Source organism: Melospiza melodia, chromosome 3 (assembly GCF_035770615.1).
Source record: "Melospiza melodia melodia isolate bMelMel2 chromosome 3, bMelMel2.pri, whole genome shotgun sequence".
Taxonomy (NCBI): Eukaryota; Metazoa; Chordata; class Aves; order Passeriformes; family Passerellidae; genus Melospiza; species Melospiza melodia.
The window spans coordinates 50,547,043-50,563,183 of record NC_086196.1 but is presented as its reverse complement, the minus strand read 5'-3'; the positions used below and the strand labels follow the sequence as shown (position 1 = coordinate 50,563,183).

At 37.2% G+C, this 16,141-nt stretch overlaps 1 protein-coding gene across 1 annotated transcript in view; it reads right to left on the bottom strand.

The window, feature by feature from the left end:
• Positions 1-4,974: 4,974 nt before the first annotated feature.
• Positions 4,975-16,141, bottom strand: part of THBS2 (thrombospondin 2) — a 32,307-nt gene continuing 21,140 nt past the window's right edge. Inside the window, exons 16-22 of the mRNA XM_063151705.1 lie at positions 15,933-16,051; positions 15,263-15,497; positions 12,365-12,592; positions 11,608-11,879; positions 10,524-10,621; positions 8,144-8,283; positions 4,975-7,484 (exon numbers count right to left, since the gene is read on the bottom strand). Coding sequence (XP_063007775.1) covers positions 7,477-7,484; positions 8,144-8,283; positions 10,524-10,621; positions 11,608-11,879; positions 12,365-12,592; positions 15,263-15,497; positions 15,933-16,051 — 1,100 coding nt within the window. The 3' untranslated portion in view covers positions 4,975-7,476. The remainder of the gene's footprint in view (positions 7,485-8,143; positions 8,284-10,523; positions 10,622-11,607; positions 11,880-12,364; positions 12,593-15,262; positions 15,498-15,932; positions 16,052-16,141) is intronic.

The following is a 16,141-nucleotide window of genomic DNA, read 5'->3' as shown; positions in this document are numbered from 1 at the left end:
GCACAGATTCCCCCTTCTCTGTAGAAGACTGTACCCAGGACAGTGTAAGCAGGACTTCTTACCTTGGCTATTTCTTTGGCTGCCATGGCAGGTTAAGTGGATTTGTGCCACAGATGCCAGGTTCTGATTTCAGTAACTCAGTTGTATGTACCTCTCATCAGAAGGCTGTTAATGCCTTCTGGAAGAGAACTGGGAGAGAACAGTTCTTCCCCTCCACAGAAGAGTCAAATGGTTCTGGATAGAACATTCCTGCCCAGGGCATGTGATTTCAGTAAAAAACAGACTTCATATCTGCAGTTAAGAATGGTTGCTAATAACAAAAATAATCTCCTCATTTTTTATGTTACTGTAGATGGAAACAGGAAAAAAAAAAAACAACCTAAGATTACATGAAAGACCCCTCAATCAATGCAAAAAAGTGGATATTATCCATGCATCGTCAAATAATATATAGCAAATATTTCACTCCCACTTTGAAAATATTCAGTAGATACTATTTGTCTCAATAATAAACTCAGATAATATATTGAATACCAAGGTCATTTTTTTTAATTAGGCATTAGCTCCAGAACATTTTTCTGTACTGAAAACTGCAGATATGTTTGAAAGTCTGGACCTAACAGTGTATTGGTCTCAACCTGCCAAATAGAACAAGTTAGCAGGAAAGAATTCTTTTCATCTATGCCTCCAGCATAGTGCCCCAAGGCTGATTGAATAACTAGAAGGTAAGTAAAGATTGCCTATCTTAATTTCTCTTAAAGGGATGTCAATTCATTTTTAGAGGAAATTCTGAACAGGAAATAGCAGGAGCTGATTTTTTTTTCATATTGTTGTCATAATGACTTGTGCCTTCATGTTTTAAAATAGATGGTCTTGTGATAAAGTCATTGCCCTAGTGTTCAGCATCTCTCTGATCAACTTCTGTTCAGCTACAGCTTCCCTTTTCTTTATGTTTAGGAGCAAGAGGATATTATCTTCTCACACCACAGCAATGGCTGATGCTAGGCATGAAGAACAAGTTTCTTGATTGTCTAGTGATGGACAATACAGTTTCTATGCAGAGTTGAGAAATCCTTCTATCTATAACCATGAATGGCTTAATTTCTTTCCATTTTATGATTAATACTGATTTAAGGTGTATTTCAAGTTCGTACACCAGTCTTTGGTGGAGAAATCAAATAAGCTGACCCAAAAGGATAACTTGTCATTGTTGACCATTTTAATAGTGTTAAATAAACAAAGAAAACTATAAAGTCTTCAACAAAAAGCAATTAATTAAATCCTATGGAGGAATTTGGAACTGTAGAAAAAATAATTGTCTCAGTGTCCTCTATGTAAAATCAAGTTTGTTTCCTTCTCAGATAAGTGGGAGCTTTACATTGATAGATAACGAATCTGAAAAAAAGAGACTCTTTATATCTGTCTTTAAAAAAATACTTAAAAGGAGGAACTTTCAAGAAGAAAAAAACCAAAAAAATGTGATCTATTGCCATTTTACTGCCTGTACATGCTCAATTTCTTTGAAAATTGTGCAGATCTTAATCTGAACATTTAACAATGTTCTGGTTTCCTTCCCTCTCCTTTACAAGCGTTGGAACTTTTTAAATGGAGAACTGTTGTTCTCTAGAGCAGTGATTGACAATATCTTTGGAACTTAATCTCACTTGAGAAGGCAATTGATCTTCCAGCTGTCACTAGTTTCAGCTCAAAACACTGTCCCTATTTCTTCAGCATCCAGAGTGAGCTACTGCATATAGTTAAACCCACTGGATTACATCCACATCCAGATGGGTGGTCCTTTGCTTCTGGCTGCAGAAACCTAGACACTGAGCTGAATCTTTGAAAACTAGGACAGATTAATTTTCTTGGGCTCTAGCTCTGAGTACTCCAGAAAGGAAGTACTCCAGTCTCACCAGCAAGGAGTGCCTTAACAATGTCTTTCTAGTGGAGGTTATTGCTATTTGCAAGAAGGCAGAAGCAGCAGCTCCAGGAAGTACACTGGATTGAATGATCAGTCGAAGACTACCTTGCATGAAACTGAAACCATTAGGTTTCTTTTTCTTCACTAATATGAAGAAAAAGCATTGACCAAAAATTATCCTTTCCAGCTGCTAATGGTGCCTGCAGCTCGCTATCCTTTCCTTTGTTTTCTTTTCCATCAACACTATTTAAAGAGAAAAAATCAGCTCATAAAGGGAGTATCAAGACTATCTGCCAGAAGTAACTGAATGACTTTGTAATCTCAATTACTAAAATAATTTTCTAAATTAAAAGTTACCTTATTACAGCTGTTTCTAAGATTTGAAGTGTGGTTTGTAATGCAACCCTCCAGTTTCCAGAGGCTGGTGTATTTAACAGAGCTGAAAAGCATTCAGACATGACAGCAGTGTCTAAAAAGAAATTCACTTGCTTCTAAAAGAGAAACACTTCTAGCTCTAAATATATTAAGAACAGGTAATTCTCAGTGATAATTGACAAGGGGAAAAGTTCTAAGAGGTCTGTCCATATCATTTGCCTGATTCCAACTGTGGCCAGTAGCAGCTGGCTAGGGAAGGCATTAAGAACAAGCCAAGCGCAGAATGATACTTAACCTTTGCAAAATATGTAGATTTTTCTCTCTGTGTATGCACGTGCATATACATAACATATCTGCACGAGAGCTAAAATGATAAATGTGGAGAAGGCCATAAACATGGGGAGTATCCTGTACCTACAAGAAAATATCAACAACACAACAGCTGATCTTTTCAGTAAGCAGAGGAAATTCTTCTACCTTTGATGTACCACATGAACCCATTACAGACACTTGCACAAAGCAGTAAAAGCAAAGTAGGATACTGTTTTTCTAACACACAGCTTTATGATGAAATATATGCTAATAATTTCTTTCCAAAGTCTGTGAGAAATTAAGCTTGTCAATGAAATTAAACAGCAACAGACCTGAAATTGGTAAAAAGGAAATTTATACCATACAGAATGTATAATCAATCTCCAGAGCTCTCAATAGAAGAAGAATTGGAATTAAAAATCTGGGATATTTTTATGAATAACAATAATATTTTCAGTTATGTTAGTGCCAAATAAACCACACAGGCACAAAGGCAGACCCACCCATCTTCTGCCTGGGGCATTATGTTTTCCTTCTAGGAGTGCTAATGTATGGTTTTTAGTGATAAATACTTGACACCTTCTTCTAGTGAATTTGATATAGGCATCTTTCAAGAAGCAGGATAATAGATTAGAAGAACCTTTGGTTTAATCAGCACCAGGTTTCTTTTCCTTCAAAGCCCCCCTTCCTCATCTACAAGGGTGGTCTTCTCCACAATGGAAACAATGCTGTGCCAAGTTATTACATAGTTATAATTTTTTTCAAGTGGCTTTAGAGAGCAGATGTTCCCATGCAAGCATTAGAGCTCTTGCTCTGTGTATGTCTGCAGCACAAACCAAAGACTGAATCTCATCCAGCTATCACTCAAGCAAAACTCCCACCGAGCTGACCAAGATGAGGGTTTGGCCCTCTGATCATGACAGTCTGCGCAGCTCCTGTCCCGTCATGTGGCCAGCAGGGAGTACACACGTATGTTAGTATTCATGATATATTATTTGTGCTGCCTGAATGCAAAATCCCAGGTATAATCCTTGGGTGGAATTTTTTCCTTTCTTTCTGGAAGAAACCATGGCAAATTTGCTTCTCTTATAACGGACAAATCCTTAAATATTGTGAGTTCATCTTAACTTTTCAGGATTCAGTGGCTTATCCAAAGTTTATCCAAAACCCCCACATTTTAGAAGGGGTCAAGAAGTCTCATCAAAACTTAATTTTAGGAGGGTTTCAGGATTTCATGATTTCCTGTTTTTCCTGACCCAAAACCAGTTAGATACACACAAGATATAACAAGTATTTTAAAGGTAAGGAAATGTATCACTAAATTTTAGTAGGTGGGAACATGATGCCCAGGGAAGTGAAAAAAATTCTGCCTAGTATTACTCATATATTAGTGGCAGAATCCTCACCTGCTCTACTCAGCTTCCCCTCGTGAGAAAAAACAGCCTCTCCACAGGAATTTCAGACCTTCTTCCATACCCATCTCTTTTTGGGAACCAGAATGTGCAGACACTGTATAATTTTTAAATATGTATTTTTAACAGATTATGCAAATACTTCCGAGTACATTCAAAAGCCTTAAAAAAGGTGGCTAGACCAATGGACACAGGTCAGAGGATGCCACCGCTTTAGGTGAACCTGCTCATTCCCAGAAATTTTGCTTTTTTTGGTCCTTCCTTCTGTTTTTCTGAGAGACCCTGTATTAGTGCTAAAGTGCTGCTGTTATGTTTTCACACATTTCCTGTCATTTTATTTCCCTGTCATTAGTTTTGTGGGTGGTTTTTTGGTGCCATGAATTGATTTTTTTCCCAACAGAATCATAAATAAGTGCTCATGTTCAAAACTCTCATGAAGATCCATACCAGAGAGCTTACAAAACTCTTGAGAAAGTGGAGAATGAGTTCTTGATCACACTCTATTAGCTAAATAATGTCAATAATTGATGTCCTTGCAGATGCCTACAAGACTGAATATTTGTATTGTTTTAAAGGACTTACAAAGAAACGTACTGAAGGCTACATGGCTTTCTTGTGTAATGTTTCAAGTACTCTCATGGGAATCAAAAGCCAAGGAAACCAAATAGTTGGGATATTTGTAAGGCCAATAAAAGTTAGAACTAGTGTTCACAGTTCAAAACTGGCATTTGACATGCTCGGCCTTCTTATTTTTCCTAATGCAATTCAAATTCCCCTCCCTGTGAGTTGTTTATATTCATAGGAAAGATGTCGCATGCTAAGAATTATTATTATTTTCTTGTATTTTATTCTCTTTGGTTTGTGATGATTCATTGGTTCCTGAAATTCTCCAGCAGGAAGGCAATCCCCACTCACACCAACGAATCCCAATGACTCAGATGGGACTCAGAGAAGCAGCAGTTGCAAAATAAGATATATTTGTTCAAACATATGGGCCAAGACACAATACAGAGAAGCAGGACCAAAATTTCTCATTCACAACGCTATAAATAAAATTTGTGATTGTTTGCCAGATAAAGACTTCATGGGGAATGATGTCTTGTCAGAGATCCTAGGAAACCTGCTGTTTACAAACTTAAGACAGTTAGTGATTTTTTAGCAAAGCAAGAAGATTTCTTGGTTTGCTTGAAATGAACTGGTTTCCAGCAAGGCAAGAGGCTTAGCTAAGGGCTTAGCAATATGGAACATTTTCTTTAAAGAAAAACTGTAACTATAAAAAAGGTAAAGAGATTTTGGATTATAAAACCTTTTTACAGTTTATTTCCTATTACTAATTTCTTAAAATATATATATAAAAATGAGGATCTGACTAAATGAATCAGGACGCCAATTGATAAATGTCTGTCCTTGTAAACAAATAAATAATTATTTACAATCTTTGGCAAAACAAAATGAAATTTCATCAGTCTCACTCTCTCACACACACTTGCAAGGAAAAAAAAAGAAAAAGAAATTTTAAAAACCCATCATAAATAATTTACATAGAATAGGAAAATTATGATACAGTCCAAATATTAACATCTTCATCCCTAAACTGATGTCTCTGTCTGACAAAACAAACCCTACACAATCACTACTCATATTTAATGAAGTCATCCTCCCTTCCACTTGGAAACTGGGGATGCCATTTGAAACACCAAAAAGAAACTGAAATATTTAAAACCTCATGAAGAGGATTTGTGAAAACAACAAAAAATCCAAAAGAAAAACCAGCAACAGAACAAACTGAAATAAAATAAAAAAATATTTGATAATATGAATACTATAAAATGTGCAATAAAGCCAGCAACTGTTGATTCCTTTCTAATGAATGTAGCCACAAAATCTATTTCAAAGGAGAAAAAGTTGATTCAACATTTAGCTCACTGTGCCCTAGAAGAAGACAGAGGTACTGTATTCTTCCATCAGGTATCACATCTATGAATAAAATTACACCAGCCTGTGTTCTTTTTGTGAACATACTCATACATCTTAAACAAAACAAAAATGTTAAACATGTCTATACTATTGTTTATCTGAGTAACTGTTGTATCGGTTTAGAATAAACACTGGTACCCCTTCGGCATTATTTAAGAAGTTCTATATACAGCAGACATAGGTAACAATATAAAAATATTAAAATTAGGATATATATTAAGGTTCCATTTGTAAATTCCTTATCATTACTATTCATTTAACTTTAAAGTATACATGACTAAAACCCACGGAACTATACTTAAGTGTAGGCCATGCTTTGACAATATCTACATATTGTGATATGCTTTCAAAATTAGCTTTAAAATACCATTATTTGTGAATGTATTATTGATGGATTATATGTTTTAAAATCAATTATCAGAGAAGGTAGCTTGGTGTGATAATCACAATAATTACTAACAAAATATTTATAAATGGAACCTTAAATTCATATGTTACCAAATTAAGTAATGGCAGTGTTGCCACCTTTTCAAAAACCCACATCAGGATTCAGGATGTCAAAGTGCTTTTTGCAGCAGAGGTGGAAAAGTGGTTCAGGTTCATTTTGCTCCACATAGTCACGGTATATTCTTTATTACAAGGCAATGCAGAATATGATGAAAACAGGGCAACTGGAAATAATTTTTTGGAAGTCAGACAATAGTGATAGCTTCAGATGTTTAAATGAATCTTCCCTTTCTCCCACATGAGAGTTTCTAGTTCAATTCTGTTTGGCCTAAATAAAGCCCCTACTAAAGAATGCTTTAGGTTGGAAATTTGACACTTTTACCAAGAATAATTTTAAAGAGTGTTACTAAGAGCATCCTTATCAACTAAGCACCTTTTTGAATCAAGCAATGTTTAAAATTGATCTTTAACAGCCAAAGTAATTTTCACTGTTGGTGGGGCTCTCCATTACTCTGCTAAAATTAGACCCAGAAGCTCTGTGTTACTGAAGTCCAGTCTTGATCAGAGCTAGGAAGTGTCAACCATGCACCCAAAAACTTAAGACACATTTTTCCTCACTTAAACATAACAACTGACAATCATCATCCCCCCTCTTTTTCTCCATATATATAAATACATTAAGTAATTACATTTTTATATGTAAACGTCATTCTTTAAAAAAGACAAGTAAACAAACAAGCACGTTTTGCTAAGTTTTCACTCTACAAAAGTGTTGTAATTTATCAATCTGCTTTTGCTTCAGTGGTGGGTCCGACGTTCACGTTTAGGTTTCATTAGTCCTGGCTGTGACAAGGCACTTGGGTGGAAGGGTGGCTGAAGCACTCCTGGCAGCTGGGAGGATCCTGGAGAGTGGAGCATGAGGAGAGAGGACAGGAGGCACACAAAAACAGAAACTGGGAGTACCAGGGTGTACTGAGGTGTCTGGGTTGCATAGCATCTACAGTACTTTGCTGGTAATGCAGCAACCACTGCTCAAGCATCTGAAAGAAATGGGAAAAATATATTAATTGTGATTGGGGGCTTTTTGGTTAGGAAGTCAATCAAAAATTATTTCCACCATGATACACTTAAGAGATGCAGCACAACACTTTCTGTTCTCCATTTTCCTGCAAATGGGAGGACATTTATATAAAACCACATGTGCCTACATAAAGAGACAAGCATGTGTATGTGCAGCTATGTATCTAGCTGCACAAAATAATACAAGAAAACCTGGAAAAGCATTATCTGTATTTCAAAACATTTCAGACAAGGCATTACAGACAGACATGCTCATTAAAGATATCTGCTCTCTTTTCCATGCCTCTTGAAAGAAGGGTGATCCAGAAGTATCTTTCTGCCTGCAGGTCATACTGAAATAGCCTGCAGAGGACAGTGGATATATAGAGAGAATTCTAAGCAAGTCTTTCTCAGAAATTTCTACCTCATTTTTTCCAGGTGGATAGTATTAAACATCTGGGGTTTATTATTCAAATTGAGATTATTCTACGGGCAAGGGGCATTCATGGCTTTTCACCAAAGGTCTTTGCCATGCTATGATATTACAGATTGCTTTTCATTTACAGGATACTTTTCATTTAGACACTTTTTGCTTGTTCCACAAGTTATGAAAGGCTCCCAGACATTTTTTGTAACTAACCTCTGCATTCATATTTGAGGTCAGAGAAATAGACCATCTCTTGAGAGAAGACAAAAAGACCTAATCGTCCACCAGCAAAAGTTGTATCATAGATTGGTCCAGAATCCACCATGACTTGTTTCCCTTCATAAACCAGAACTCTGTAAAGAAGAACATAAATTAAACAAAGAGGATAATACAGTATCAGTACCAGTGTACGAGCTGGTAACAGTCTGTAAAACCTGGAACATAATTAATTTTATCAAGGCACCAGAAAACCCAACCTCATTGTAGGGATCAGTTCTCATCTCTATCTCACACCCACGTGGCTGGCAGCCATAACACATTAATCAGAAGCTGTGGGACTGCTCCTTTAGTGTTTTCATGCACACCATCTGCAAAAGATTTCCCAGTTCTTTATTTAGAACAGTCATGTCTCCTGGAATGAACTATGTCATGTACTAGCATTCACTGATAAGCCCCTGTCCCAGTGAACTCAGGGGTTAGCACATGGCCTTCCTTGTCACATCACTGAACAAAGCTGTCTTTGCAGCTGTGTGAACAGCTGATTTATTTATCTTTAGGTGCAAGGCCAGCATGAGAAATTGGAAGAACCATCCCTTTAGATTCAAACAAAGCATTAAATGGAGACATGCTGAAACTCAATTTCAAGCATTTTAAGAGCTTAATGAAAGCTGGAAGGATTTGGACACAAAAAGCTAGACTAATCATAAATTGGAAAAGAAGAACTTGGTTTTTTTGGGTTTTTTTTAGTCTTCCAGGCATGGACCCTGGAGACAAAAGACCTCGAAAGTCAGCACTTCATTTTCTTTCTTTATCAGAGACTGCATTTCCACAAACTTAGATCCTCTGCTTCTCCTGGGAGACCTTGAGATAGTCTAGATTTTTAGGCTCTCAGTCTCCTTGGCCAAATGAGAAATTACTCTATAGTTTATTAATTAAACTAGCTTTTGGAGTCAGGGATTACTGTCCTGCTTCAACTGACAATACATTAGTTATATACAGCAAGATGGCTTCACATGAGGATGACAACACTTGAGCAGCTTCCTAGAACTCAGCAGTTAGGTAGGGGCAGATTTCTGTTTAGACAGAAATACATGTCCAGCACTTGTAATAAAGTGTTCTTTTCCCTGAAAAGTGCACAAAGACAATTATGGAACTGCTCCCTGAGATCAGTATTTAATGGATGGTGAAAAGAACAGTAAAAAAAAAAATGACAGATTTTCAAGTTCATGTAATCCTATTTAATATAATTCTCAAAATACCGAGAACGCAAAACATATGGAAAGAGTTTAATAGTTCATTCAACCCATCAAAAAAATTACATAGCTCTTATCATGTTCACATGGAATTGATATTTCTGTACGAATAAATTGTTTCACAACTTCATTAGTGAAAAAAATAATTAATTCATTTTATATCAGAACACCCTAACATATGAAGTAATTTAATGCCCCAAGTCACAGAATTTGCCATGCTAGATTTATCTAATGTGACACCAGTGGTAACATCTTTTGTCTGACACTATGTAGATTCTGTAAAGGAAGTTACAGGTAACAGCAACATGAAGGAAAAAAATAAAGTTTCTTTTTCACCTTTATCCGTCAATGCTTTGTACTGCAACACACTGAAGCATAAAGAAACTCTCTTTACAAAAAACAGGTAACTTAGTCTATCCTAATTTGTCTACACTTTGTCTTTCACAGACAAATGAAAACCTCCTGCACATAAGCCCAAGAAAGACCTTCAGAGGTAAGGTCTGACTCTACTCCATGAAAAATATCCATTACAGTTCTAGTAGTTAGGAGAAGATAAAACTGACATGGGCAGTTAATCCTCAGTCTTTGGAACATCAGCTAAACAGCTGGGCTATACAGAAAGTCATTTGCCACATCTCCCTGTGTGCATTACAGATGTGCTCATGGCCACCTCTGCAGTGTCTTGTGTAAGCCACTACGGGAGACAGGATGCTGAAGTAGACAGGCCCTTGGCCTATTTCCCTGAGGCAATGCTCATGTTTATAATTATTTTCATTCACTGAAATTCCTCAGGCTGGGGAGCAATCTCATGTTCTAATCTTGCTTTGAGTTTTGCTCAGGAATTTTTGGTCTCCTTACAGAAAAGCTATTGAGAAAGAGGCCTATGTTTTTTTCTTTAAGAGTATTTAGCTGATGTAAATATTGAACCATCCAGATTAAATTAAATACATCTGAAAAGTAAATTATTCTGAAGATAATAAAATGTTCCCAAAATGTTGGACAAACTGTCACACAAGTAACAATTATCGGAAACAACAATGAAACTGATAACATAGCTTTCAAATCAACAGTGACAAAAGCATTGCTACTAGAAAATGTAGAGGTACAGAAATATTTCTTACTTTATTAATCCTGTTTTAGGCCTATGAATCAAGTGCCACCTGTAAGCAGTATAATCTTTCCAGCCAATGTTCTTGGGATCATGCCACAAAGTACGCACCTACAGTAGGAATACAAATGCTTTATTAGAAACACACCATGCCCCAGTAACTCCACATCTACCACTGTAACTGCCAAAGCTTATTTTCTGCAGGGTATGAAACCAAAAATAGTTTAACGTTTGACTGTATCATCAAAAGGCTTCTTTTATGGGGTGAAAGTAATGGAAATTTCTGTCTTGAAGTGTTGATCAGTTATTCACCTGCAGTTTCATAGCTAGAGTCACTGAAGACTGTTACGGCATTGAACCTTGACTTCCCTTATGGCATCACAGAATTGGCCAAATTGGAAGAGACCCACAAGGATCGTCAAATCCAACTCCTGGCCATGCAAAGGACCACGCCCAAGAGTCACATCTTGTGTCCAAGAGTATTGTCCAAATGCTTTTGGAACGCTTTGGGTTTGCACATACACACAACCAGGCTGACAGAGCTGATGCTGAATGAGTGCCTCCAGTGAGGGAGAGGAACTGCAGCTTGTACAGATGTTACTGCCTGTGGCTGCTACTTGAAAACTTCCTCTCTCTGACAGTCCTGTCAATTCCTATCCACAAGTGAAGCCCTACTAAACTAATTTCCAAAATGCACAAGTTTCTTCCATGCTTGGACCCTATTTGGAACTGCAGCTGTTTTACTCTCTTTTTTCAATATCTTCTCTTTTTCTGTCACTGTACTCTAAACCATGTATAATTCAAACCACCTGGAACACCAAAGAAGCAAGTGCCAATACAGAAGTAACAAAGGATTCCTGCATAACTGAGACATCTCTCTCATTTTCCTTTTGATCACACCTCATCTTACCTTTTATGTGATTGTCTTTAAAATGCAATGCATGTGTTACTATTGACACTACTAATAAGGGAATTGAAGAAAAACTGATAAACAACTGTCAAAAATTGAGGCGTGAGAGGGACTTATTTTTGAAAAATGTTCCTTATTTTTAAAACATTAGTCATGCACTGTTGGCCTAAAGTTTTAAATCTCTCACCTGTCCAGGGGTGTTTCCTGTGTGCCAGAGAGCATTTCGTAAGTGCTCACCAGTACCAGTTGTTGAATTCACTACTTTGAGTGACACACCAGAATAGCCGTAAGCCCTGGTGGGTTTGTCCTCCCAGTAGGTCTGAGTGACCTGCTTCCACATCAGAACGTAAAACCGACTGCTGGACTGGTAGCCAAACACAAAGCCGGCGTAGTCATCGTCACGGTCTGTGTTAACGTAGAACGTCCCGCTGAAGTCAACAGAGCTGAACTCATCGTAGCCTGGAGGAGGACAAGAGGGACAAACCACTGAGTTACAATGCTGGGTCCAGTTACACACACCCAAGAGTCCCAGCTACAGCCTGAATTTTGGCAGGAGGCATAAATGGTATTTCCCAGTTTCCTCACCTGTAGAAGAGGAGGTGATTACACTTGCCTGCATGAAGGCTTCTGGAGAGAAATAAGTGGCTTACAAGGAGCATTGAAGACAGCAGGCACTATACTTACAATTTTTTTTCAATTGAGTATTTTATTTATGTTATAGTCAGTGATGAGATGAATGGACAAAAAATGCAGACAGCATTGAGCTGTATATACTTTGGGCATACACACTGCCTCCATCATTAGTCCAACGTTTCCAGCAGCAAAAAGGTGCATTTATGTACCCCTTTTCCAACCTTTTCTATCATTTTATCTACTTTTTTTCCTCTTTCCTTATCACAGAATCACTTGTTAATTTTCCAAAGATGATTACATCTGATACTCACCTACAGCTATTCCAGGATCAGAGTTAGCAGTCTGCACCAGCTCCTTGCCTTGGTGGCGAATAACCCAGTTGGGATCAATCTGTGCTGTTCCCTTGGGGTCCAGAGGGACCATCTGGAACTTTCTGAAATCAGTTTCACTGATGGCATTGTTTTCAGGGCACACATCATAGATATCTGGAACATTGTCGTTGTCAAAGTCATCTTTGCAAATATCACCTCTGCCATCACCTGTAAGCAATGTGAATAAGCAGAGGCAATTGTTAGCAATTTATCTGGCCCCAGTTTATACACCACTTTGGAATCAGGGTGGGAAAAGTTGGAAGTTTGCTGTGTCGATGTAATTCACTAATGCTTGCATTACATTTTCAGTTTGATTTGTTCCAGATGTGGATACAATACCACATTTTAATTTATGCTGTGCAAGTCAATTCAAAGAATAGCATTAAAATCTTAATCTTCCACACATCACTAAATATCATACACTACTAAATATTATATATTCTTGATCATATTAAACTATTTTTCAGACTCTTATCACTGTCTTAAGATTCTTTCTGCAACAACCCATCTAAGATGCCACAGATTGCAGATGTGTCACCTCTACACCAAAAGAAAGGGAGGAGAGTGTTGCAATAAAATATGCTTAGCCACTCTTTCACTTGTAGGTAAAACAATTTGGCTTTTAAATAACATAGTGCTTCAGAAAAATGCATGAGAAAAGAAGGCAGCACTGCATCCAACAGGACTAGCCTCAGAAGAATGAAAAAATTAAGTTTTGTTATATGGATTGCAGGAAGTTTTTTAGAGAACAAAAAAGTACAGCTCATCTATAGCTGTGCTTCTGCTCAACACTTTTACTACACTAAATATTTTAGAAAAGCTAAAAATTATTTCCTTTCTTAGTTTACCTATAATATTAATGGACACCAGGACACATGACTTGCCTCAAATAGCAAGAAGTGAAAGGAGGCATCTATTAAAAAAACTCATGTCAATGACTCCATTATTCCATGGCATACAACAGCAGAAAGACCTGAAAATAATGTAGAAAAGCTTGACTAGACAAGCATAGAAACAAATTCCCAAATGGCTCCAACTTTTACAACAGAAACCACTGGATATTGCATTGGGTACTAATGCAAAACCAGTGCTGCCAACTAATTTGTTTCTATCCTCACATAGCAGAGCACCTGTTTTTTGGGTTTTATCCCCCCAGTGTTTATGACTGCCCTAAGAACATGGGAATTAACACCAACTCATTCAATGCTGACCTATTACTAGAGGTTCCACAGCAAAATGGAAAGCTACATTACCATGACAAACCAACACAGCATTACCCAAGTAGACAGAAAGCAGAATGGGTTTTAGGCAACAGCCAAAAAGAAAAGAGTAATTAGAGAAAATTGAAACATCTAGTGTCTCAGGGCTCTCTGCAGCTCAGATATGTGGTAAAATGGTCCCATTTTCCACCCAGGATATCTGCCATAGACAACTCCAAATCCTGACCAGCTGTGTGTACCTCCACCTGTTTGTCTTAGCACTCATTGGAGAAAAGGAAATTAATTTCCTATTTTGTTTCCTTTGCCAAATCAAAGAGATAATTCACAGAAGAATCTAATTATTCACTAGAAGTCCAGCTGATGTTCATTTGGTAGTGAGTTGCTGCTGACAACATTCATTCCCTGTCAAGGAAAGTTAGAAAGTGTTTGTTTATCCAGTCACATCCAACAGCTCTCTCCAGGGCCTCATCTTTACGTGCAATTCTTGGTTTTATTTACCCTTTTCCAAGATTTCTGTTGGACCTGCTGCTAGTGACAGTGACGAGCCAGCTAAACTGATTAAATATATGCCTCTTCTGAATCATTAATCCATACATCAATGTAGTTTCCTTTACAAGAACCAGGTAATGGATAACTTAAACTATCTCAGCTTGGGGTCACCCTTATTCCGGATTTATGAAATTAAGGGGCTATTCCAGGGACTACCAAATACAAAGATATCCTGGACAAATATTATAGGACTGTAGGTTATATAAATTAAGAGCTACTACTGACTATCAACCAGAAACTTCCTCCTGACAGCAGTTGTCTTACCAGGAAATCAGACAAGGCTCAGCATTTTATCTTTCTAAATGTACATAAAAACATATTGTGTAGGTAATAAATTCTGCTTTCAATTTCTACAGCACAGCCATGGAACAGCTTCAGCAAGTTGTATAACTTGGAACAGAAATTGCTTACCTGCATTTATTGCAAGGGTCATTATTGTAAACATATTTGGTGGTTTTTAAAGGATCATAAACATTTTCAAAATTAAAATTGTAATTGTGAAACTATTTCATTATTTAAATAATGCCAAGCACAGAGAAGTACTGTCTGAGGTGACCAAAAACATTTTACAAAAAAAAAAAAAAAGGCCAATTACGTAACAATTGACTTAAAAAATCCTGAAGAAATAGTCTGTTTTTCAAAACAAAACCATAGTAAACCACTTTTTTCATTTTAATTTTCAGATGGAAAGTGAAAGAGCTTACTTTTTATTTTTTAAGACATTAGTATTTCAAGCTATTTGAAATATTTTCTGACTCTTTTAATATTTCAATTAAATGTGAAAATAAGAATATTAACAAAAAACATGGATTGCTTTGGTTTTTTAAAAAATTTCTTAAAGGTTTTCTCCTGTAATTAAGCATGTGCATGTTTGAGCTCCTGTCAAAGACATTTCCTAATGCTCTACCCCTTGACCAAACTGAGCAGTTCAGTTCCATCTAATTCCTGGTGTATCAAATGTCAAAAGCAGCTCAGTTTGATGTGAAGTCTCTCTTCACCAGATGTTAACACTCCAAGATCAAAATCAGACACTAAGAACTAAATGAAATTCATATGACCTTGCTCTTACCATCTGAGTCCTCCTGCTCAGGGTTGTATCTGAGGCGGCAGTTGTCCCTGTCATCTGGGACACCATCATTGTCATCATCAGGGTCACAGGCATCTCCTTTACCATCCTGATCGTGGTCAGCTTGGTTAGCATTGGGGATGTAAGGGCAGTTATCCTGGTTGTTCTGGTGGCCATCTTCATCTATGTCCTCATTATTGTCACACTGGTCACCAACAAGGTCATTATCTGCATCAGTCTATCCCAAAAAAAGAATTGTACAGAGTAATTTTATTATTTTTACTCAATACAGAAGTACAGCATGGTACTTAACTGCTCAACACTTCTCTTCAAGGGCTTCTGTAGTGACAAATATCACAATGACAACTGTGCTAAAAGCACAAGCACAATCTCAAGCTAGTATGACAACTTAATTTTCTATCACTGGGTAAGATCTGGTCCCTGGATACTTGCAGGGCAGGGCTTTACTTGCAGATGGATTAAAGCAATCATCACTGTACTTCCCTTTTATCTGATACAAAGGGATCTCACAATATGAGATGTAAAAATCTCATATTGTGAGCAATATGGATCCAACTTTTCAGCTGTTCAGTACAGGGACTGATAGCAATTCCTGTGGTCTTTTCTCTGCCCTTGTTTTGATGTTACCACTAAGGAAACTGAATTCATTTACCTGGTCTGGATTATGCATCAATGGACAATTATCACACTGATCACCAACTCCATCACCATCTGTATCACTCTGGTCTGTGTTGTAGACGTAAGGGCAATTATCTCTTTCATTAAAAATGTCTAGGGGAAAAAAACCAACAAAATATTGAAAAAATCAAAATAGTATAAGATACAACGCAGACAGCCATAGACTGTAGGAATCACCAGTGA